Source organism: Muntiacus reevesi, chromosome 2 (genome assembly GCF_963930625.1).
Source record: "Muntiacus reevesi chromosome 2, mMunRee1.1, whole genome shotgun sequence".
NCBI lineage: Eukaryota > Metazoa > Chordata > Mammalia > Artiodactyla > Cervidae > Muntiacus > Muntiacus reevesi.
The window spans coordinates 231,911,147-231,935,935 of record NC_089250.1 but is presented as its reverse complement, the minus strand read 5'-3'; the positions used below and the strand labels follow the sequence as shown (position 1 = coordinate 231,935,935).

The following is a 24,789-nucleotide window of genomic DNA, read 5'->3' as shown; positions in this document are numbered from 1 at the left end:
TTTGACTATAAAGTGTTTGGCTACCTTTTAATTTTGTTTCTTGCAGTATAAGACCGGAATATAAGTTAATGATGTCTCCATAAGAGAAATCTACTTGTCAGAGTCTCTCAGTCTGAGAATGTTCACATTGCTCAGAACATTATGGGAATTAGAACTCAGAGCCATATTTTTATTGAATAGCCTTAGCGATTCTTGATCCTTGAGGCTCAGTGCAAATACTGGAAAAGAGTGTAATTGACCAGGTTTAGTAATAGCATCTTTGGTCAAACCAAGTCGGACTCTATATTAAAATGACTAATTTTAGGGAGTGTAGATAATTTGCTCTGAAGAGGTCCTCCAGAGATGCTTCATGGTGTTATCCAAGTAACTTCTATGGACAGTATGCATTTGGATCTGTAAGTTCCAAACTGGACATTTTTGCTTATTCTTAGTATTTTTTACGCTTACAGCTAGGTGTCCTGCTGGGAAGAACCAAGGCAGATACACACACACCTGAGTTCAGATTCTGACTCTGTATTTTATCAAATTTATGACCTAAAACAAATGATTTGACCTCTAAGCCTCAGTATCTTCATCTCTAAATGAGGATACCAGCTCCTTGATGGCTTTTGTGAGCGTTAGATATAAAATATATCAATTCCCTACCACTGTGCCTGACATGTGGTAAATTTATTTTTTAAATTGCTGCTGCTATTATGACTTTTTAAGCATTTTTAATGCTGTGATTATTTGGAATAAGAAAGCTTTGATATGCCAAATTTCCAGAGGAAAATAACAGTCTAATGAACTAATCATATAGAACAGTGGTTTTCAACTCTGTCTATCCTGTAAGTACCAAAATTCAACCCTAGAAAAACCAGTGCCTGGACCACTCTTCCTTCCCCAAGAGAGTAGCATGTAGTGGGTCTAGGGTTAGCTTCCCACCACACTAGAATTCTCTTTAAAGCTCCTCTCATGATTCTCGTGCACAGCCAGAGTTAAGAACCTATGATAGAAAGCACTGGGTCTCAAGTTTGGAGGTATTATGATAATCTTTTTAATGTCCATTTTTTGAGCAGTCCCCTACACACTTGATAGAAGTTATACGCATTAATTTAAGAAAATATATATGGTTGTCCTTTGGTATCCCCAGGGGATTGATTCCAGGAGCCCCCATGGGTACCAGAATCCAGGGATGCTCAAATGGCAGCAGTCCAGTGAACAGTCAGCTCTTATATCCACGTTTGGGAAGCCCTCAGATACAGAGGGCTAGCTGTTCTCAGGAGGATACGGCAGCTCTGTGGCCCACCAAGAGGCCAAGCCTAGTTAGAAACCAGGGTGGGAGACTACAGATGTGCACTTTAGTTACTACTTCTGCTTTTTCTCTATGGTTAATAAAAAATACATAGTATTACTCTCCCAGAGTACAAGACATATTTTAGTTAGTCTAGATTTCTTATTTTGTTTCATCTTTCCCTGTGTTGGAGATGTTGTGAATTAATTAAGCTGCATATTTTAAAAGATTCTGTCTTAAGGGTACAATTTATATGTTAAGCATCTGAACCTTATTAAATAGTTATTAGTCTTTAAAATCATTACTTCAGTTTTTAGTGAAAAACATATTAGCCTGCTACAAATTCTACATCTGAAGGATTTCCTCTGACTTAATACTCCTTGACCAGTAGTTTTGTTTGTAGTAGAAATAAAATTGCTTTTTTCCTATCTTCACAGAAAAGACCCAAGTGCTTTCTTTTCATTTCCTGTGACTGATTTTATTGCCCCTGGCTACTCCATGATCATTAAACACCCAATGGATTTTAGTACCATGAAAGAAAAGATCAAGAACAATGATTACCAGTCCATAGAAGAACTGAAGGTAACTTATTACTTATGTTGTATTGGAGAATAGACTGTGCTATGCTACAAAGTAACATTTCTATTCAATTGAGAGTCAAACTTTTGGATCCTGTGTATGGGAAGTCTTTGTAGAAATCTGCATGTCTGGTATTCAGAATCATTCTCAAGTTTATTTTAATATCCAAAATCTGTATTTTTTTTTTGTCTTAGAAAACATGTTTGTGCTTGGTGATAGAAAACCAGACAAAATAAGTCATCTGCTGTCTTTAGTATTTTGTGGGTTTTGGTAAAATTTTGAAATTAATGTGTTCTATGAAATATTTTCTCAACCTTTAAAACGAAAATGTTTGATTTTAAATTTCAGATGAATACAGGTAAAATTGATTGTTTTTTAATTGTAGTTGATTTACAAAGTTTTATTGGTTTCAGGTGTATCACAAAGTGATTTGGCTATGTATTTTTTTTCTATAGATTTTTACAAAATATTGAATAAAGTCAGTATTTTAATGGAAGTTGATTTAGAGTAGTTTCTTTTTCTGTTTCTAGACATGTAAAATAGAGAATAAATTGGCTTGTCGAGAAATACCGAGCAGAAGTTTAATTACATTTTCTAGCTTGGTGAAAGTGAGTTGCTCCCTGAACTTACTTTGACTGTATTTTTTTAGCATATTTTCTTCAACATTCAGCAATAAGAAATTTTAAAATTACAAATAAAGAACCTACAAGCCACGAAGATGATATATATGCCTAATGTTATAGTTGACGTTTTTCTATCTTTGAATAGCCTTCGTGTGTATGCTGGTTTCAGAGTTAAGCTTTTCATTTTAATCATCCTAAGAAAAGGAGCCATGGGTTTTCTTTTTTAATTTGCTCTGTACCAAACCACCACAAATTCAAGTGGTTTAAACAGTGTCTACTCTCAGTTCAGTTCCATTTAGTTGCTCAGTTGTGTCCGACTCTTTGCAGCCCCATGAACCGCAGCACTCCAGGCCTTCCCGTCCATCACCAACTTCTGGAGTTCACCCAAACCCATGTCCATTGAGTTGGTGATGCCATCCAGCCATCTCATCCTCTGTCGTCCCCTTCTCCTCCTGCCCTCAATCTTTCCTAGCATCAGGGTCTTTTCAAATGAGTCAGCTCTTCGCATCAGGTGGCCAAAGTATTGGAGTTTCAACTTCAACATCAGTCCTTCCAATGAATACCCAGGACTGATCTCCTTTAGGATGGACTGGTTGGATCTCCTTGCAGTCCAAGGGACTCTCAAGAGTCTTCTCCAGCAACACAGTTCAAAAGCATCAATTCTTCGGCACTCAGCTTTCTTCACAGTCCTACTCTCACATCCCATACATGACCAGTGGAAAAACCATAGCCTTGACTAGACAGACTTTTGTTGGCAAAGTAATGTCTCTGCTTTTCAATATGCTGTCTAGGTTGATCATAACTTTCCTTCCAGGGAGTAAGCGTCTTTCAATTTCATGGCTGCAGTCACCATCTGCAGTGATTTTGAAGCCCAGAAAAATAAAAGTCAGCCACTATTTCCACTGTTTCCCCATCTGTTTGCCATGATGTGATGGGACCAGATGCCATGATCTTAGTTTTCTGAATTTTGAGCTTTAACTCAACTTTTTCACTCTCCTCTTTCACTTTCATCAAGAGGCTCTTTAGTTCTTCTTCACTTTCTGCCACAAGGGTGGTGTCATCTGCATATCTGAGGTTATTGATATTTCTCCCGGCAATCCTGATTCCAGCTTGTGCTTCCTCCACTGCAGCGTTTCTCATGATGTACTCTGCATGTAAGTTAAATAAGCAGGGTGACAATATACAGCGTTGACATACTCCTTTTCCTATTTGGAACCAGTCTGTTGTTCCATGTCCAGTTATAACTCTTGCTTCCTGACCTGCATACAGGTTTCTCAAGAGGCAGGTCAGGTGGTCTGGTATTCCCATCTCTTTCAGAATTTTCCACAGTTTATTGTGATCCACACAGTCAAAGGCTTTGTCATAGTCAATAAAGCAGAAATAGATGTTTTTCTGGAACTCTCTTGTTTTTTCAATGATCCAGCGGATGTTGGCAATTTGATCTCTGGTTCCTCTGCCTTTTATAAATCCAGCTTGAACATCTGGAAGTTCATGGTTCACGTATTCTGTAGCCTGGCTTGGAGAATTTTAAGCATTACTTTACTACCTTTGTTTTTTTTCTGAATGAACATGTAGTGTTCTCACCTGACCAAAGGGCTAGATAGACCCTAATCATTTATAGAAGGAAAATAAGACAGTAAATGTTATCATTACTTGGTCTCTTTTTTTTTATACATATTGATTAGCTGAATTTTATGAATGATACTAGCATTTAGTTCTGTCTTTCCTATCAGTTTGAATGTATATTTCACTCTGAAAAACCTGAATTATATACTCTTGTATTCAGAGAAACGAAAATTTTTCTCAACTTTTCATCTGGTGAAAATTAAGCTAAAACTGTTTATTTCAGCATGTTTCTGATCTTATTGCTTAATGGAAAATTTTTCAGTTTTTTTCCCTTTCTGTGAATAGTTTTCCTTTGATCTTTCCCTTACAATGACAAGAGAGAGTACAAGTATGCCCACTAAGTGCTTCTGAGCAAATGGTCAAGATTTATCATAATTAAAGTGAACAAGTATTTTTAACTTGGAGTTTTCTGTAGAGCTATATTTTTTTCTCAGGAAAATTCAATAGCCCCATGTAATGTTTAATTAGCTTATCCAACTCATTAAGCTGTTCGAGGGTTTTTGGTTTTTTTTTAATACTTGGAAGTATGCAGAAAGGTCATTCAACTTTATGAACAAACAATTGCCATTACAGAAAAGTCCAGTAAAGTCTAGCACATGACAGTTAAGATTCATGGGATAATAGGGCTTTCCTAGAGCCTCAGCGGTAAAGAACCTGCCCACCAGTGGAGGAGTAAAAGTGAAAGTCACTCGGTCGTGTCTGACTCTTTGCGACTCCATGGACTATACAATCCATGCAGTTCTCCAGGCCAGACTACTGGAGTGGGTAGCCTTTCCCTTCTCCAGAGGATCTTCCCAACCCAGGGATCGAACAGGAGATGCAGGTTCAATCCCTGATCCGAGAAGATCCCACATGGCGTAGATCAGCTAAGCCTGTGCACCACAACTCTTGAGCCTATGCTCTGTAAGGGGAAGCCACAGCACTAAGAAGTCCATGCATCACAACTAGAGAGTAGCCCCTGTTCACTGCACCTAGAGAAAAGCCCATGCAGCAACAAAGACCCAGTAAGCCAAAAAATATGACTAAATAATAATTTTTTTAAAGATTCATGAAGTAACAGATCAGACCTGTAATCTGTAGAATGATCCAGTACTTTTTCCAGTTATAGGACCAGCGGTCATTTAGTGTAGTAGGCATCTAGTTTGTCTCCCCTCATTTGCCTCTCCTTCCCCAAATATATATAATAATTTTAATGGAATGGAAGCTTTTCAGAATATCTATGGTAAAGGTTCTGAACCTGGGGTCCTTTGGGTAGCCTTGGATGAGCCTTTAGAGGGATCAGGAATTTTATAAAATTACAGGAATATTTTGTTTACACCTTTATATTACATGTGTGTGCTTGAGGAGTGGATCCATAGCTTTCCTCAGATTCCTAGAGATGATGACTTAACAAAATCCTAACCGATTGTAGAGACTTGGCCAAGAACTGAGGATCCACATATACTTCATCTGTGTTAAATTTAATACCAAATTTATTGTGACACTTGACTCAGTCTTCTCATGTACTTTTAAATAATATTCAGTCTACCTATTTTCATTACATTAAATGTTCTGAGATGTCATCACTAGTTATTAAATAGTGGGGCTTAAATGTTTTAAATTCAGAGGAGATTGAGGACCAGATTCTTTTTTGTTGAGTTTTTATCATTTTTATTTAGTAAGGCCTTGGCATAATCACTCTCACATTTATACAATGTAAAAATTACTTAACCATGAAAATATGCAGTGGAATTGAGTTCACTAGCACATGTGCATACTTTGAAATTTAAACCAAAAGTACAATTTTGATAGTCTGCCTACTCTGGTTACATGTTGTAAGTCTTTGAAGTTGTATGGTTTATTTTAGGTTGGCATGATTTTGCAACATTCTGCAAATTATATTTAGCTTATAATAGTATCCAAACACTTAAAAGAAAATTAGTGCAAATGTTTTGCCATTTTTGCTCGGTTAATTTGACTATGGTAGGAAATATTGTGATGATAATTTAGCATTGTCCCAGTTTTCAGTCAAGATCCAAAATAAAATATTTAATTCATTAATGGATAATTGTTTGTTTTTAAACTAAGGATTTTTTTAATTAAATGAAATACTCAGTAATTATTAAATGTAAGATAGAAGTATTTTCTAATTCTCTTTGTGTGCAATAAGATTATACTAAAGAAACCCATTTTAAAATTTTATCTCAGAATCTAAAGTTTATGCAGTTACTATAAAATGTTTAAGAATTTGTAAAGGAATGTAGTAGGATGTTTAAATTAATTTAGCAGTATTTGTTTTGTTAGTTTTAAAACTTAATAAATTGCTATTAATGTTGTGTAGTAAACAAAGGGGAAGACAGTGTTTTTTTACTGGTTTGTTTTTGTTTGCTTGATGGTGGTGGTTTTGGATTTTTTGAGGACCTGCGTGATTTCAGACAGGACAGGAGGGTGCTTTGTTTTGTCTTAATGCATTCCTCCCTGATGTTTTCTCTCCAGGATAACTTCAAACTAATGTGTACTAACGCTATGATTTACAACAAGCCAGAGACGATTTATTATAAAGCTGCGAAAAAGCTGTTGCACTCAGGGATGAAAATTCTTAGCCAGGTAAAGGAAATTCTTCGTCATAAATAATAATTATTATAAAATTTATATTCCTTTGATTTTGGTCATAGTGATACAGATCCAATACAGTTCAGGTTTTATTTTATAGAAAGGTTATATTAAAGTAGGAAATATTAAGTGAAAAAAAAATTTAACATAGAGAAGAAAATTACAGCAGGAAGATTCTCATTTGGAATTGATACAAATAAATATTGGCCTTCACTTGTAATTATTTTTTTGGAAGCTGTTGAGTTGGTATTCACCAGATAGACTTATATTGACTGAAACAGACATCATCTTGAATTCCAGGACAGGATGGATTACATGAGTTATGAAATCTTTTGGAAGGAAAGCGCCCTATTTCCCTTTGCAGGGGTGGAAGCAAATGTTCTGGTGAAGCACAGAATCTCCTTCAGGTAGAAAGAAAGGAAATAGACAAATGAGCAATCACTCGGAATTGTCTGAAAGCCACCTCCCCACAGGAGCAGATTCTCCCTTGAAGAACAAGAACCAATTGATTCATAGTAAAGTGCGTGAGGTGGGAGAAATGTATGCAGAAGACGCATCATTATCATCATCAAGCTTCATAAGGAAGCTTACACAATAGCTTATTCAAAACAAAGATGCCGTAGATAGTGACAAAGAGTGACAGGAGTCTCATTGCAGAGCGGTGGTTGATGAAATTGAAGTGATCACTTGTATCTACTGGAAGAGGAGAACTCACCAGATAAATCATGTCTTATGACGTTTTACTAAACAGCTGTGAATAGATGGAAAATTAACTGAGACAAATCTTATCTTGGCAGGAAGTCAGAAAACTGGGTTCTAGTTTTATCTCTTTTCCACTAACTTGTGGACCTTGGGCCTCTGTTCTTATCTGTAGAGAAGGTTTAATCTGAGGTCTCCAAGATAATTGCTAGCATTAATATGCTGATTTTAGATAAGAGCTAGAGTAGGGAGGATACCAGTAAGAACAAGATAGAATGATTTTGCAAAAAAGAAATGGGTATGAGGAAGAGAAAGAAATCAGAATCAAGAGCTCAGGCTGAAATTGAGGGAAGCTGGAGGATAGTAGGAAGTTGGAGGCTAGGTGCCTGTGGTTTTCCAGCTTTTGTGTTGATCTTCTGTATCAGTTTTAAACATTTAAAGAATTGCCTTGGGGTCCTGGTATCTTGGTGTTTGGCTCTGAAAGATTCTTAACTGAGGAAAGAAAAACATTTGGATTGATGATCATTCTTGCATTCCTAATATTTAGACAACATCAATTTCCACTCTTTCCTAAAGACTTGGGAAGCTGTAATGTAAGCCAGTTACCCATCTTTGGCAAAATATGCAGAGGAAAGGGAAATATTAAGTGTTTATCCCATCCTTTGCAGAAATACTCAGAATCCAAGACCAAGCCATATTTCAATTTTTTTAACCTGCAAATACTTATTTTTGTATTTGAAGTAAAGGTGCACCCAACAAATGCAATGTTTACTCCAGAATATGCACATTTAATTTTTAGAATAAAGTTTGATTTGCAAACATAATATATCCAAGTAAAATTTTCAACTTTGATTTACCACTGTTTTCTCATCTTTAAATAATGTAGTTAATACAAGATGCAAATGATTCCAGAAGCTTTTGCATTTTATTGGGGGTGGGGTGGCTGGAAGCACAAAAAAAACTTCTCCACTTTCCCCTTTCTCTCTCTGTTGTCTTCCTTTCTTTCAGATCTCTTCCTGTTGAGGAGCCCTACCCATCCTGTGTTATAGCTTCCTGTTTGTTGACTGTTCTCTCCACCCTAGATGGGAGAGATTCTTACAACAGTGATTTTTAAATGTTTAAATTTAGACCTTCTGAGTTACTCTTTTAATAGCACATCTCCCAAGAGAGCCCAGCACACCCTTCCATGAATGGTGTCTTTTCAAAAATAACTGGTTTTTAATTCAGTGTAAAAGTTATAGAGCAGTCATTCATCATTTTTTAGTTATACAAAGATAGTGACTATTAGTAGATGTGTTATTTTTATAACGAGTGGACATATGAAGATTAACTGTTTTGATCTCCTGAATAAATACTAAATGCTATATTATATATATAGTCACCTTGGATCAGACTAATCAAAGTTCAAGTCCTGGCTGTGCTATTGAAACACTGTGGGGCCTTAGGCAAGCCATGTAACCTTTCTCAACCATTTTCCCATCATATAAAATGGCATAACAGTAGTACTTACCTCACAGAATTAGACCTCATGAGTGAGAACTCAGTAGGTAAAGGTTCGATACCTATACCTTTAGGTTTATAGGTATACTGTTATCCCCTTCTCCAGGGGATTTTCCCAACCCAGGAATCAAACCTATCTATAGGTATAGGTATAAGACAATAGGTGTTAGCCACTAATAATAAATGGCAAAGAATCAACCCTTTAGTCATTTGTAAATGGAGAATTGATAAATAGTATGCTGATTTGGAAACATTTTGGTTACAAAAAAGAAAGACATTGCTTTTCAAGTTCAGTTCAGTCGCTCAGTCATGTCCGACTCTGACCTCATGAACCACAGCACGTCAGGCCTCCCTGTCCATCACCAACTCCCAGAGTTCATCCAAACCCATGTCCATTGAGTCGGTGATGCCATCCAACCATCTCATTCTCTGTCGTACCCTTCTCCTGCCCTCAGTCTTTGCCAGTATCGGGGTCTTTTCAAATGAGTCAGCTCTTTGCATCAGGTAGCCAGAGTATTGGAGTTTCAGCTTCAATATTCAACTTTTAAAGTAAAATTAATTAAACTCAACTTTTTTCCATGACTTGTGTTGAAATTTAGAAAATTCCGTTAATTGAATTATTTTAATTTGATGCACTGTTTTTTCTTTTTTAAGTTTGAAAATATTCCTAATGTAGGTTCTGCTTTATAAAATTCTAGAATGGAAGTTAAAAGGTTACTGAGAACTTTGTGATCCAAGCCCATTCATTTAACCAGCACTTACTGAGTACCTTTTATATGCCAGCCTGTTTCAGGTATTAGAAGTAAATTAGAAGTAAATGACTTAAGTGACATACACCAGAGGAAACACAAATGGCCACTAAATGCATATAGAAATAATCAAACTAATATTTTTAAGTACATATTAAAATAAGACCTGTTTTTAAAAATCAGTTTCTTTTTTGATCACACCCCTAAGTTCCAGGGATTGAACCTGAGCCACCTGTGGTAGAAGTTCCAAGTCTTAACCACTAGACTGCCGGGAGAGTCCAGTATTTTTTTTATTTTTAATGGTACTAATCAGTTTGCCAAGGATTCAGGGAAAATTTAAAACACTGGTGAAATGTTCAAACACTAAAAAGTGTTAAAACTTTTCTGGGAAGCAGTTTAACAGTAAACATCAAAAGCCTTAAAAAAACTCATTCCCTTTGACCTAGTATTTTTACTCGTGTATTAGTCACTCAGTCATGGCCACCTCTTTGCGACCTCATGGACTGTAGCCCACCTGGCTTCTCTGTCCATGGGATTCTCCAGGCGAGAATACTGGAGTGGGTTGCCATTACCTTCTCCAGGGGATTTTCCCAACCCAGGGATCGAACCCAGGTCTGCTGCCTTGTAGGAGATTGTTTACCACTGAGCCACTAGAGAAGCCGTTTTACTCCTCTCATTTTTTCAAAGAGAGAGGGATTCCTAGAGATTTTTATTTATAATAGCAGAAACTTGGAAATAAGGTTAAATGTTCTGTAGGGGGTCATTAATTAAACCATGGGACACACATGGGATAATATACTATACAGTTACTTAAAATATTTTAAAGAATATTTAATGGAACAGAGGGGAGATACAATTTATTAACTGAAAGAAAATTTTCTTGTGCAGTATAATTCTGATTTGCTAATATGTGTAATGCTACTAGAATGTTAAATCTGTTAACAGTTTTCCTCTCTAGATAATAAATTAACAAGGTTCTTATTTTCTCCTTTACCCATGTCTTTGTCTGCAATAAAATTTATTACTTAAAAAGCTTTGACATTATTTTAAAAATTATGGTGGTTTAGTCGCTAAGTTGTGACCGACTCTTGGAACCCCATGGACTGTAATCTGCCAGGCTCCTCTGTCTATGGGATTCTCCAGGCAAGAATACTGGAGCAGGTTGCCATTTTCTTCTCCAGAGGATCTTCTAGACCCAGGAATCAAACCCAGGTCTCCTGCATTGCAGGCAGCTTCTTTACTGACTGAGCTATGAGGGAAGCCCTCTCTTTATATACATATTTTAATATATTTTATATATATATAATATATATATTTATATATATCATATATATTTTTTAATATAATTAAAAATTATAGTGCAGTAAAATTAGCAGGGCCCATTTCCTGAGGCTGTCACAATCTGCACTGCTAACATAGCAGGGGATAATGAGAAAAGGCCCCATCATGAGATCCAAGAAGCCTGCTCTTAGTCTGTGGTTCTGAGACCTTAGTTGGGTCATTTAGCATTTCTGGGCTACATTGTTCTTATCTGAATGACCTCTGGTCCTTTTCAGTTTTTCTGTTATTCTGTAGAAGTCTTCCCTGCTGTTGCTATGTATCCCTAAGGAGACTACACTCCATATTTTGTCCATTGACAACACAGAATTAAAAGGCAGAGTAGTCACTAGGAACAAGTCTGCCTCTTTAACATTTGTCCGGAAACCACAGGCCCATAAGGGATGCAGTGGAAAATTCAGCACATGTTTCACAGAATAGAAGCAATACTTCTTTGGTTAGAACATTATGCATTCTTAAAAAGAAACTATGCTAGCAGTCTTTTCTTGTTGAGGCATGTTTTCATACAGAAAAATGCCAGTCCTCAGTGATCATCCCAGGATACCAAAATGTAAGAGATCTTCCCATATTCACATGCTCATTTTAAATATCTAATAATTCTTAAATTTCAGAAGATGAACTGTTCTATTAAATATGAAGTTTTAACACACTATTAAACTAAACTTTAAATTTACTACTGCTAAGAATACTTAGTCTTTATTCACATATTCTCTCCTGTGAACTTTTTGATGATGCAGTAAAGTTGCAAAGCAGTCTCTTATTTTGGAAATTATCTGAATTGAAGGAATAGACTTTATTGTCCTGGTTCCTAACTATTCTGCTCTGTTGGTAGGGTTACATTTAACTGTTTTTCTTCCCTAATTAATGACAGGATAAGTGTAAACTCTTATGAGGGAAAATGTGTTACTTTACAAATGAATGACAAATATACAATAAGAATATTGCTGAATATTTTTAGGAGAGAATTCAGAGCCTGAAGCAAAGCATAGACTTCATGGCAGACTTGCAGAAAAGTCGGAAGCAGAGAGACAGGACAGACACCTCGCAGAGTGGGGAGGACAGCGGCTCCTGGCCAAGAGAGAGGGACGACACTGGAGACGCTGAGGCACAGGGCTTCAAGAGCCCCAATAAGGAGAATAAAAAGTAAAGAATCTTTGAAATATTAAGGTTAAGCTGTCTTCCACACCAGTAATGGGAGAAAACACAATTCAGGGACCTTCCTTGGGTCCGTGATTAGTTGGGTTTTGTCAGAGTCCATTTTGATGATTTGACACCCCTTTTCTCATACGAAGCATAGTTTGTAATTGTCTAAACACAATCCAGAAAATAGTTCTGAATGTCTGTTCTGTAGGGAAGTCGTTTTAAAACCAGTAAATAGTCTCGAGGGACTCATGCTGTCAGTGAGTTTATATTAATGGAGCCATTTGTTTAAGAAAAAAGTTGTATATTCATTACCTCATTCCACAGAGGAGTCGAGCCCATACTTAAGCCTAAGCACAGTTAAAACTGCTTTCTGAACAGATGGGCTGTCACTGAGATGTGTGCATGTTTTCCACTCAACGTCAGCTGGTAGCAGCAGTGTGAGCCGCGATCCTACCAGCCATCAGCTGATGGGGCCCCCCTCAGTTGCGTACGTGTCCGTCCTGCTCAACTGCTGCCTACCTGTCCTGGCGCCCAGCACCTCACTGTCAGCCTGGGAGAGGGGGTTAGTTAGCAGGTTGGGACTTCTGCTGTTACAACATGAAGTGAACGTGTGACAGGTTTCTCTTATATTTCTAAGGTTTATACATTGTAGTACATGTTTATTTTAAATTTTAAAAGTTGAACTTAAGTGTACCAAATTGTAAAACAAATTGTGCACCCCTCCGCTTTTAAAATATATTTGAGGTAGGGTTCGTTTTTATGAATATACTAAGAAAAATGTTTAAAACAAATAATACTGGCCACAGGGAGGGAACTGACCAACTACTTGGCCTGCCTTAGTGTTTGTGTGTTATTGGGGCCCTTTACCAGGTCATTAGGAAACAAAGTTTTAATTGGTGTCAGTAGCACAAATTTCTCCACTTTGGTTGTATTCATATTTGGAATTACATTTTAATGTTTTCATCTTATCCTCTTCTTTTTTTTTTACTTAGTATTAATGTGTGCTTTCAGGAAAGACAAAGATGTGCTTGAAGATAAATTTAAAAGCAATAGTTTAGAAAGAGAGCAGGAGCAGATTGACCGCATCGTTAAGGAATCTGGAGGAAAGCTGACCAGGAGGCTTGTTAATAGTCAGGTGATGGAACTTTTCCTTTCTTTTCATTACCTACTGATTCGGGTTGTCTGAAACTTTTTGTTTTTAAGTTGCTTGTGTACTTTTAATCCATATCTGCCATAGAGCTCTTCAGGACAGCGCTCACAGAAGAAAAAGTAGTAATCTACTTGTTTTTAAAAGTACATAATTCATACTATCCTCTGTTACTGGCTAGAAGGGTTTGGGGTTTTTTTTAAGAAACATTAATGTGTTCAAATGTTGGAAAATGAACCACATACTTTTAAGATTATAAGAAAACATACACGGTCTTTTGAAGTCATGTTGTTTAGCACCTCGGTTCTAAAATCGAATGAATTAATCCATGGCTTTAGATAAGTCACTTCTCTTCCCTGGTTTTCAGTATACTTTTTTTAAATAGTTTAAACAGAACTTGAGCACCCACACGGCTCTTTGAAAATTCTGAGATTTTCTAACCTTTATTTCTTTAACCCATCAGCACCTGTGTACATATGTGAAAGTTGATATGAGTATGATGATAGCCACCTGTAATATTAGTTTGATTAAACTAAGGTGAGGTTTTCTGGTGAGCAGCATACATATGTATCGTATATAAAACTGTTCATGCCATTTGAATACTTTGGGTCTTTGCAGTGTGAATTTGAAAGGAGAAAGCCAGATGGAACAACAACTTTGGGACTTCTCCATCCTGTGGATCCTGTTGTAGGAGGTAGGTTCACAGAATTAGACTGCGCATGAACTTGATGATAATGTGGCAACTTGGTTAACATTTTAGAGAAGCTTGTTTAACTTTAGAGGAGCTAGTCTGAATATTGATAAACCCAACTATCATCATCCATAAAGAATTTGGCTAGGTATCCTGTATGTCATACTAACAGCTAACCTAACTTTATTTCATCCCAAAATAAGTGCTACAAAATCAAGTTTTCTTTAAAATATAAAGTGCCTAGGACGTCCCTGGCAGTCCAATGGTTAAGCCTTTGCTTTCCAGTGGAGGGGGTGCGGGTTCAGTCCCTGGTCGGGAAGCTAAGATCACAGATGCCTCACAGCCAGAAAACCAAAACGTAAAACAGAAGCAGTGTTATACAAACTCAGTAGAGACTTAAAAATGTGGTCCACATGAAAAAAGACTTAAAACATATCTAAGTTCCTGGATTATCATACCAACCATTAACAAACCCTAAATATTAGGTGGTCATTTCTAGCCCTGGTTTTAAGAGACGGGCACTTTTTGAGATACCTCAAAAAGACTCAGGCAATATCTCAAAACCTTCAGACTATGGCATAATAAAATTTAAGACTTTTTAATTTTAGGGAATAAAATGATTATATGTGCCATGTACTATACTAGTACCTTAATGGTAGTGGAATAATATATAGTAAATGACATTATATCTTTCACTGTGGTTGTTAGAAAGATTGTAAAGGTTAGGAATCACTGTTTTAGAACATCAGTCATACTTTATTTTTTCAAATGATATTTTAATGGAAATAGAATAGGGAATATTTTGAAATTTGATATAAGAATGGGAAATATGTATCATTTATCTTTGAGGGAATCATGTTGTGATAAGCATGAGAATGTTTATTCTATAAATAACTCTTCCTACTACCATTAGGAGGGAGATAATTGGGGATACAGAAATGAAGAATGACAAAATTCCAGGAAATAGCTGCTAATATTTATTATTTGCTGTGAGGAAGGCACTGTCTTAGGAGCTGGAGGTGGAGCTAGGTGTAAAAGGGAACGAAACAGGAACAGACAGGTCCTTTCCTCTGTGGGGTGGGGAAAGAAAAACACACAAAGAATCAAGTGAAGAGATGGCAGCCTGTCCACCAGGAGTCAGTGCAGCAGGGGAATAGAGCAGCAGAGTAGTAACAGTGTCTGGGGTCAAAGACGGCTTCCTTAAGAGATGCTTAGGTTGGCCCCAAGGTGCTGAGTAGGGGACTGGGGAACAACAGGTAAAGAAAAAAACCTTGAAGCGGAGAAGAGCTTGATGCCCGCCTGTCAATGTTTTAACATTGCAGTACACTCTTGAAATGCTGAGGCAGGAGAACATTGATCGGCTCCTTGACTTAGAAAAAGAAGAACTGGTGCTATGATTTCAAAACAAAACTCTTTTACTTTATAATTTTTTTTTTTTTGGAAAAAAAATACTATGAGGCCCTGCAGCCTTTCCAGGTTGGTGCAGAGGTACAGGCCATAGACCGGGCCTTGCTGCTCAGGCCGGAGGAGCCGCCCCCGCCATGGCTGTGGCCATGTGACCCCCCCGCCACACCCCGCCACTGCTGCCACCCCTACCTACAACTTGCTCTTTTCTCTCTGGCCCCATTTTTTAATTTTATATGAACTTCTCATAGTAGAATTTTTTAGGGTCTTGGGTCATAGAAAATGCCACAGGATTGAGAACATTGCTCTTTCTGATGTATCAGTGATGAAAATTTGGTGATAAGAGATGCAGCTAAGTTGATTTAGGTGAAACTTTTCTTAAAGGCACAAAGATCTGCCCCTTTCTTTGTACCTGGGGTTCTAGTCTGTGCTCTTGGTCTGGTTTTCTGGGTTCCCAACTATTGTAGACATTATCAGTTGCAGCCAACACTGACTTGATCCTCACACTCAACAGCTGCTCCCCCAGGAGGCCAGTTTACTGGTTTAAGGTGGAAGATGCCCCTGTTTGCGTCTCAGCTTCATCCTCCTGGTTGGAGGTACTAGTACCAATTAAGATAGCAGATGCTTACCAAGGAAGGAAGATCTTGTTTTAGAGGTTTGGAGTTTCTCACAAGTGCTTCTACTTCGTCACACTGATCACATGTGGCAGTAGACTCTGTTCCAGGGTGGTCCTGTTACAGAAACCAGAGCTCTTCAGAAGAAAACAATACTTTCTGTTGGATTTTGTTAGAGACCACGTTCTCTCCTGACACCATCCCTCTCTGTTCTTACGCTTACATCACAGATTTCCAGCATCATTACAGGACTGCATGCCTGGTTTACGGGCTTTTTGTCTTTAAAGGCTATTTGTCCCTGCAGTACAAGTCTGCCTCTTGTAGAGATTAATTTATCCTGAATGTATTACAAGTTCTTGTCTTTAATCAGGGATTTCTGCTTCTGTTACTTGACCTTTTCTACTGGTTTACTTCCATCATCTTAACATTGAAAGGTCCGACTTTTAAATATGTTTTTTAAAGTGAAGTGCAACATGATTATAAAGAATTCCAGGATGCTGCAGAGTATGATGAAAAGGACCAGATTTGGATCCTGGCTACATTCCTGCCTTTCTGAACTCAGATTTTTTTTGTTAAAAATGGCTAAAAAAAAAGATGGGTATAGTAAGGGCTACTCGGAGTGAGGTGGATGTCCTGAAGCAGTGCGTGCACAGAAGCTCCGCAGAGCACCATGGGGTCACTACCACGTGAGCTGTCTCCACCACGCTCACTCTTACGTTTTAGAACCAGGCTATTGTCCTGTGAGGCTGGGGATGACAACTGGAAGACTTCAGTCTGGAGTGAATACTTTGCAGGGATTCAAAGAAGATAAAAGAAACAAAGTGACTCCAGGTAAGGCTCCCATGTGGTAGTGTGGTTTTTTTCTCTTCTCATTTTCAAGGAGTTGAGGAAAAGAAGCATAATTACCATTACTTTAACTGTATTTATGGTATTTTTGCAACATTAGATATTTTAAAGAAACTGAAAAATCAGTATTAATATTAAAAATGAGTTTGCTTTCTTGTTTTTCCCCTCCCCATTGTAAGAAAAGATTCACTTAAGTTGTGACTTATAAGTATATATTTTGGAGAAAATAATTTACCTTGGATTTGTTTGCCAGTCAGTGAAGTAGCAAAGTTATAAGGGAATAATCTTTAATAATTAGAAAAATAGATTGACATACAAGTTAAAGAATAGTATTGTGGTTCTATGTGTGTTTCCATCAACAGTGTTATACTTGAGTTATGGACCCTACAGTTCTTATGCACCACATTACGACTCCACGTTTGCAAATATCAGCAAGGACGATTCTGATTTGATCTATTCAACCTATGGGGAAGACCCTGATCTCCCCAGTGATTTCAGGTGAGCCATCTGTTCACTGGTGCTCTGAGAGCTGCACCGTCCTAAAACACTGATACACATAAGGGATCTACTGATAGACCTACAGAGTTATTCAAATGGTGGGAAATGTGTTCAGGAATTTTTTTAATCGACAATTAAACAGACCCCTAGTTATCAGCATTCTTTAATGGAAAGTAAATATTTTAAAGAAAGCATGTGTCTCCCTAATATTTTCTGGTGTTGGCATCTGCAGTATTTTAGTTCTTAGAAAAACACGTTTTTAAAGCTGTCTTGTGCTTCCGCTTATAAACTTCAGGAGCTTGTTGCTTCAGAATGTTGCTGTGCCACCTGCTTCGTTGTAACATGTTTCTGCGTCAGTGAGTCGTTCCAGATTTGATCGCTATGGGGATCAAATCAAAGTCAAAGCCACCGCACATTTTCTCCAAGATAGGAGGTAGGACCTGGTTTGGTCCAAAGCCGACCCCCATCCAAGCCTGTTTGACCTGTCAGGTCCCAGTAGACTCTGGCAGTTACACTCCACCAGCCCTTATCACTTGTTTTGTGTTCTTGTTTAGGATGCTGGGTACTTTGCATGCCATCAGCATAATGAGATACCGTCCTGATTTACTGGCATTCTGGCTTGGGTTGGGCTGAGCTTGGGTTATTCCTTCTTGGCAGTGGAATTTTGTAAACTTTCATTATGTGTAAGACTTAACCCAGTAGATTAACCAGTCTCCTGGTTTTCTGGAAAAGAGGGACTTGTTCACTTTTACATATGTGTGGTGGTAGTGGTGGTAGTGTTTTTACAAGTCAATGACTGTGTTTTCAGATCAAGCCATTTGTATTCTTTAGACCTCCTCTCACCAGCTTAAATAAATCCTTTCTCGATTATTCATCCGTGCATTCCACATACAGGTATTGCTGGGGTACCATATTTTCCAGGCATTCATCTAGATACTGGGGATTCTGCAGGGAAGCAGTACTGACACAGACTCATGCCTGATGTCAGATGGTGATATGTGGTTTGAAGAAAAGGAATGTAGGGAGTGCTAGGGTTGGGAGAGGAGCGCTGTTTCAAATAGTCAAGAAAGACTTTGCAGAATGAACACTGAGCAAAAACTGAAGGTGATAAAGAAGGAAACGTTGCTGTTGTCTGAAAGAACATTCCAGCCAGTGGAATAGCTGGGCAAGGCCCTGAGGTGGGAACCTGTCTGAAACATTTAAAGACCAAAAAGAGCAGTAGAGGGCAGAAAGATTGCAGGGGAAATAGCAGGTGGGCGTAGATCTTTGTAAGAACTTGGAGTTTTATTCTAAGTGAGATGGGAAGATATTGGTGGCTTTTGAGCAGAGTGACCAAGTCTGGCTTATAATTTTTAAAAGATCATTATGGCTATTGTATGGGAAACAGATTATAGGGGGCAAGGGAAGATACAGGGGATCTGCTGTCATAATCCAGATGAGAACTGAACTGAAGGGGTGGAGGCTGAGGTACCGAGATGGGATCAGGAGTCAGCCTAAGTAGGATTTCTTGAGTCACTGAAGTCGGGTGTGGAGAGAGCAAAGTCATGGAGAATTCCAGGGTTTTAGATGAAGCCTAGAAGATGGCATTGCTGTTACTAAGAGGGAAGATTTTAGAAGGACTACTTCAGGAGGAAGATCCACCAGTTCAATTTTGGACATTATGAGGCTATTTGACCTCCAAATGGAGCTGCCAGAGTGTGGTCCAATCTGGAGGTGTAACTTTGAGAGTGTTTTAGTACATACAAGGGGCTTCCCTTGTGGCTCAGCTGGTGAAGAATCTGCCTGCAATGCAGGAGACCTGGGTTTGATCCCTGGGTTGGGAAGATCCCCTGGAGAAGGGAAAGGCTACCCACTCCAGTATTCTGGCCTGGAGTATTCCATGGACAGTATCGTCTGTGGGGTCGCAAAGAGTCGGACACGACTGAGCGACTTTCACTTTCACTAGTACATACAAGAGCCCTGAGGCTTCCTTAGGGAAGGAGTGAAAGAGAGAAGCAAAGAATTCCACTGACTGAGCCCTCATCCCCTCCATCACTGAGATCTTATTTTTCTTTGAACTTTTCCCCAGGAGCATTTCCTTTTCATGATGTTCTTGATATTGCTTAGTTCTCTCATGATGATAAATCTATCACTGGTAAATATGTAAATTTAATTGTGTTCTGTCTTGATGGAAAGTTTCACATCATGGGTGTAAGTTAAAGGCATCTAATTAGTTGGCTGTAACAGGAAGAAAACACCAGTGGAGATCATTTATATGAAAGTGACTTTCCCAACACTGTTTTTCAGCATCCATGAGTTTTTGGCCACATGCCAAGATTATCCATATGTTATGGCAGATAGTTTACTGGATGTTTTAACAAAAGGAGGACATTCTAGAACCCTGCAGGAGTCCGAGACGGTAAGAATGCTGCTAAAGTAATAGGGTGATTTATCATTGGTCCTCAAGTGTTAGTCATCAGTGTTATGAAACCATGGGATTAACCAGTGTGGCAGCTGAACTCCATTCCACTGAAAAGACAGCCCAGCCCGGGTGGAGCCCATGGGTGGAGGACAATGAACGGAAACAAGAAACTCGGCTACCAGGATCTGTGAGGGCCAGATGATTGTCATTATCTCCTCATCTTGGAAATGTAGAAATCAAAAATGGGGGTTACAACCCAGAAGTCAGCTCTTGTTATATACCCGAACAAAAAGAGGAAGTCTGGCTCACCGGCTTGACACTGAGTTGACGAAAATGATAGGGAATGTCCTTTTCCTTATTATGTAGTAATAATACAGTGGTGAAGCCTCAAGTAAAAAAGTAAAAAGCTTCCTCATTGCTGTCTTGTGTTAACACTTGTAAATTAGCTCCAGTTCAGTTGGACATAGTTCATAATCCGGGGTAATTCAGAGACTTGACTCAAAGATGAGAACCAGAAAATGTCCGTTCAGGGGAGAGGAGAGCTGATCTCCAGAAAGTCCATGTCAGCATAGATAGAGGAGCCCTGTATCTGCTGGGGGTTCTGACTCTTCCTGGCGGCTGGGCTGCAGTCGCTGTGTTCTCTGCCTTCACTGCACCTGTGGCTCCTGGTCCCTGGGTGACCTGTCAGCAGAGCTGAGTCAGTGCCTGAAGTCCAGTGAGAACTGCTGTACAGTCTTGTATCTTAGCACAAAACTGCTTTCTCTACATCACCTAAAAAACATTCAGCTTTACATCAGTTCAGAAATATTTTTACTGTATACTTCACATCAGTTAATCTGAATTAATTAAAGGTCTTGAACTAAAATCACTTATCTTTCATTTGGTTGATATAGCAGTATATTTCAAATTTAAAATTTCTCTGCCCTTTGATCTAGCAGTTTCTCTTAGAATTTATACTAGAAAATAAGATAGGAGTTATATGTAAGGAATATAGTTTTTATAATTTTTTAAAACTAGAAATCAGTTAAATAAATCCCAGTATAACCTTTCAAGAGAAGATAACAGATCATCGTTGATTTTTGCACATGATACATGTGTTGTTTATATAGGCATTATCTCTGAAGACTAGGGTTATGGAAATTTTTCACCTTCTCTGTAGCATTTGAATATTTTATACACATTGATGCTGTTTGAGAATATTGCCTCTTTTCATGCAGAATACAGCAGGAGTTCTCCTATCTTCTGTTTGTCAGAGATTTTAGCCACCTGTTGTTTTCTTTAATAAAGTGTATTTCTTTATCCTTATAGTCATCTCCTGAAGATGAAAGCCAGACTGGGATACTTGACACAGCCAAAGAAATGGAGGTGAATATATTTCATTTCTTCACAAGAAATACTTAAATGGCAAAGAAATGAAAAAGCCTAAATGATACAGCTTTTATTTTAAAAGCAAAATATTTATTGAGTATCTCCTGAAATCAAAGAACTTTTTTTGCCTGTGGAGAAGGGAGCAGCAGTAAGTGCAGTAGACAAGCATGTAAACAAGGGAGCCAAAGCCAGTTACTGTAAAGCATAAGTGTACATGTTGTGGGAGCACAGGCTAGGGGAGCTAGCTGCTTTGGACAATTGGTGAGGTTCTCACAGAGAGGCTTCCAGATGAACTGGGTCTAGAAAGATGAACAGGGTTCTCCCAGCACAGGGCCAGGTGTATGAAGTGGGTAGTTATGTCATTAACTCAGATTAATGACATAATCTGAGCAGGCAGGGCAAGAGCACACCCAAGAAGTGAGTGACCACAGGGTACCAGGAGAGAGGAGGATCAGATGACAAGCTATATATGCAGTGCTAAGAAGTTGAGATTTTCTCCTCAAAGACTGCCATGATTAGATGTGGAGGAGAAGGGGGTGCTGGAGGGAGCGGACCAGTGAAAAGCCATGGGACTTAAGCTAGTTGTTTTTTGCTTAGATAACAATGTAATGGAAGAGAATGAAGATGTGCAATAAAGAAAAATACAGTAGAACTAAAATTGATAGGGCCTGATGCACGAGGTAGATACTAGCATTGCTAGCTCTGTCAGAGGGACAGGAAAAGGAGCACACCTTCAGCAGGAAGGAAGTATCATCTGGTTTCAGGACTGGTGAGTGTGGTTTGGGACATACTGGAGGTGTGCTGATCTAGAGGTCATTAGTGTCAAAGTGGAATTGTTGTAGGTATTAAGTGAATGAGATTGTCCAGGCAGAACACATAGACAGGAAAAGGCCAAAGAACCTTGGAAAGACCAATAGTTAAGGTAGGAAAAGCATGGAAGAGTCATGCAGGAAAGAGTCCAGCAGTGTCAGATGCCATACAGAAGCCCTCTAGGACAGGTATCATTTGTAACCTTAATCAGAGTAATTTCAGTAAAATGGTGGGGACAAGATAAAGATGCCATGAGTTACATGACTTAGATCAGAGAGTTGTAAGCCTTTTGACAGGAAAGAAAACTTGAAGATGGAAGATCAAGTAAAGATAGATGCAAATGTAGATGGTACTTAAAAATTCATGTCACTTTCCAAGAAAGATGAGCCAGGCAAGGTCATGTACGTGAACAGGTAAGAATGAAGGAAAGCTGGCGAATGGGAAGGAAAGCTGGGTGAGAAGTGTATTAAGTCGAGTTGTAAGGGCCCAGCTGAGATGGCAGGCCCAAGTATGTACTGATAAGGTTTTCTCCACCACACTTAGCCCGCGTGTCTGAGCTCAGAGTGCAGTACTAGAGTATAAATGGAACCATTAACTTTGGGTTACTCACTGTCACGGTTGATCATTTCCTAAAAACCAGTGTTGCAGTTATGGAAATTCTGAGTCTTGAGATTCCAAAAATAAAACTACCCATTTTAGGATTTTGTTTCTCCCATGCAATACTAACAGCCTGAATTGAGGCCCAGAGGAGAACCCAAGAAGTATCTTACGTTCAAGTTCTACCATGAGGGAGTGCCGGTGTATGGACTAAAACATTGCCTGTGAACCTCAGAAACCACAGTACCGTCACAGTCACCACAGGTGCAGTGACAAGGCTTTTATGGTTAGAGTGGTGATGAAACAAATAACACAGTGTTTAAAACACACCATTCCATTACCAAGAAGTGTGAACTTACGGACACATCCGCCAGGATTTAGGATCGACATTTTAAAGGTTTTTATGGCATCAGAATTATAGCTCTAAATAAGTGAAATAACTTGGCTTATAAACACAAGCCGTCTACTGACTTCTCATTCTAGCACTGTCAGGGCTCAGCAAGCTCAGATAATTTTTTTTTAAAGCAGGTTACAGAAGTTGAACTAACAGGGCGTTTAGACTCCAGTAATCAAGACAAGCTCACAGCACTGAAAGCAGTAACACACTTCGGAGCTCCAGTTGAAGTCTTTGACTCTGAAGGTGAGTGTCTCCAGAGGATTTGAAGGAAACACTTCCTGACACAGGCAGTTAAGATGTAACGTCAGAGCAGCACAGGCGAACATAGCCATTCACTGCGGGAACATGGTGACTGGCCAAGCTCAGTGAACAGTAAAGTGTGCCTGTGGTGGTGATTTCATTTAGGGGGGATTACTCCTTTGAGGAGAGACGACTGACCAATAAATGGCAAAACCCCAGAGCACAGTCCTCAGTTTATTGCACAGGATCAGATACAAGTATGTCCATGTTGTCCTTAATAAGTTATTTTTCTCACAGAAGCTGAAGTGTTCCAGAGGAAACTTGATGAGACCACCAAACTGCTCAGAGAGCTCCAGGAAGCCCAGAATGAGCGTCTGAGCACCAGACCCCCTCCCAACATGATCTGTCTCTTGGGTCCGTCATACAGAGAAATGCATCTCGGTATGTGGTGCCTCTTAGAATCTGAGCCACCAGGGCAGCCCAGGAATACTGGAGTGGGTAGTCTATCCCTTCTCCAGAGGATCTTCCCAACCCAGGAATGGAAGCGGCTCTCCTGCATTGCAGGCTGGTTCTTTACCACCTAAGCTACCAGGAAAGCCCCTGGTTGGGGAAGCAAGCTGCTTAAAGGGAGCATTTCAGAGTAGTGGTACCACTATCAAGTAACACTGAAGGGAACACCATGGACAGTTCATTTTCTGTATTCATATTTATTGGGCTTTTTTTTTTAAGTTATCTAAAGGAATCACATTTCAGTACCTTGAACTCTGTTTTTTTTACCCCTAGCTGAACAAGTGACCAATAACCTGAAAGAACTTGCACAGCAAGTAACTCCAGGCGATATTGTAAGCACATACGGACTCCGAAAAGCAATGGGAATTTCCGTCCCCTCCCCGGGCATTGAAAACCACCTTGTCGATCTAACAGAAGGTACGTGCCTGTGTCTCTGGGAGCATGGAGGGCTCGGTAACATCAGGCCTCTCCCTCCAGGAACATCTGAAAGGCGTCTCTGATGCTAACCTGTGAACTAGTTGAGTTTTCTTTCCATCTTGTTTAAGGAATAAAGACCTCACACATTTGTGAAAAAAAACAAAACTATAGTCATACACCTACCTAGTATTTAACCTTGAACATAGTGAAGAAGGGCTGTCAACAGTTACTTTTTTTACTCTCACATCCCCTTTTTAATTAAAAGGAAAAAAGGTGCTAAATAGTGGGGTTTTTTTCTTTCAGATTTTGAAGAACCTAAAAAGACCGATGTTACTGAGTGTGAACCTGATGGGATTTGAAGCTATCTGGTATTTGATTATATATTATGTATATATTTTTTTCATTAACTTGGAAATGCTTTTCAGAAGATATTAAATATTTGTAAATTGTGTTTTTAATTAAACTTTGGAACAGTTAATTTTAATGTTCCAGAGATTGAACTTCTATTAGGTAATAAAGCTAAACCTGGACTATGAGCTGTATTGTACATATCAGCTGAGTTACCCCTTCACCTTTCCCTGGGGCTGAATCTGAGGATGAAGTGATAGAGAAAAGCTTGGAGAATAAAACAGTCTTTTTTCCTGACCATCCATTAAAAAGTTGCCCAAATCATTGAAATCCCTCATTTTCCCGTATTTGCCTCACTTTTTATTAAGGAAATTATAAC

The 24,789-nt window shown here is 38.7% G+C and overlaps 1 protein-coding gene across 2 annotated transcripts in view; it reads left to right on the top strand.

Moving 5' to 3' along the window:
* The window catches only part of BRD7 (bromodomain containing 7), a 39,478-nt gene extending 14,880 nt beyond the window's left edge, over positions 1–24,598 (top strand). The window contains exons 5-17 of one of the 2 annotated variants that reach the window (XM_065925304.1): positions 1,711–1,855; positions 6,577–6,687; positions 11,938–12,122; positions 13,134–13,257; positions 13,888–13,963; positions 16,702–16,809; positions 17,187–17,322; positions 19,609–19,720; positions 21,032–21,088; positions 23,027–23,138; positions 23,433–23,576; positions 23,919–24,062; positions 24,366–24,598. In XM_065925304.1, coding sequence (XP_065781376.1) covers positions 1,711–1,855; positions 6,577–6,687; positions 11,938–12,122; positions 13,134–13,257; positions 13,888–13,963; positions 16,702–16,809; positions 17,187–17,322; positions 19,609–19,720; positions 21,032–21,088; positions 23,027–23,138; positions 23,433–23,576; positions 23,919–24,062; positions 24,366–24,421 — 1,510 coding nt within the window. In that variant the 3' untranslated portion in view covers positions 24,422–24,598. Of the gene's footprint in view, positions 1–1,710; positions 1,856–6,576; positions 6,688–11,937; positions 12,123–13,133; positions 13,258–13,887; positions 13,964–16,701; positions 16,810–17,186; positions 17,323–19,608; positions 19,721–21,031; positions 21,089–23,023; positions 23,139–23,432; positions 23,577–23,918; positions 24,063–24,365 lie in introns of both variants that reach the window. The other variant, XM_065925303.1, reaches the window with a different exon arrangement.
* The last annotated feature ends 191 nt before the right edge of the window (positions 24,599–24,789 follow it).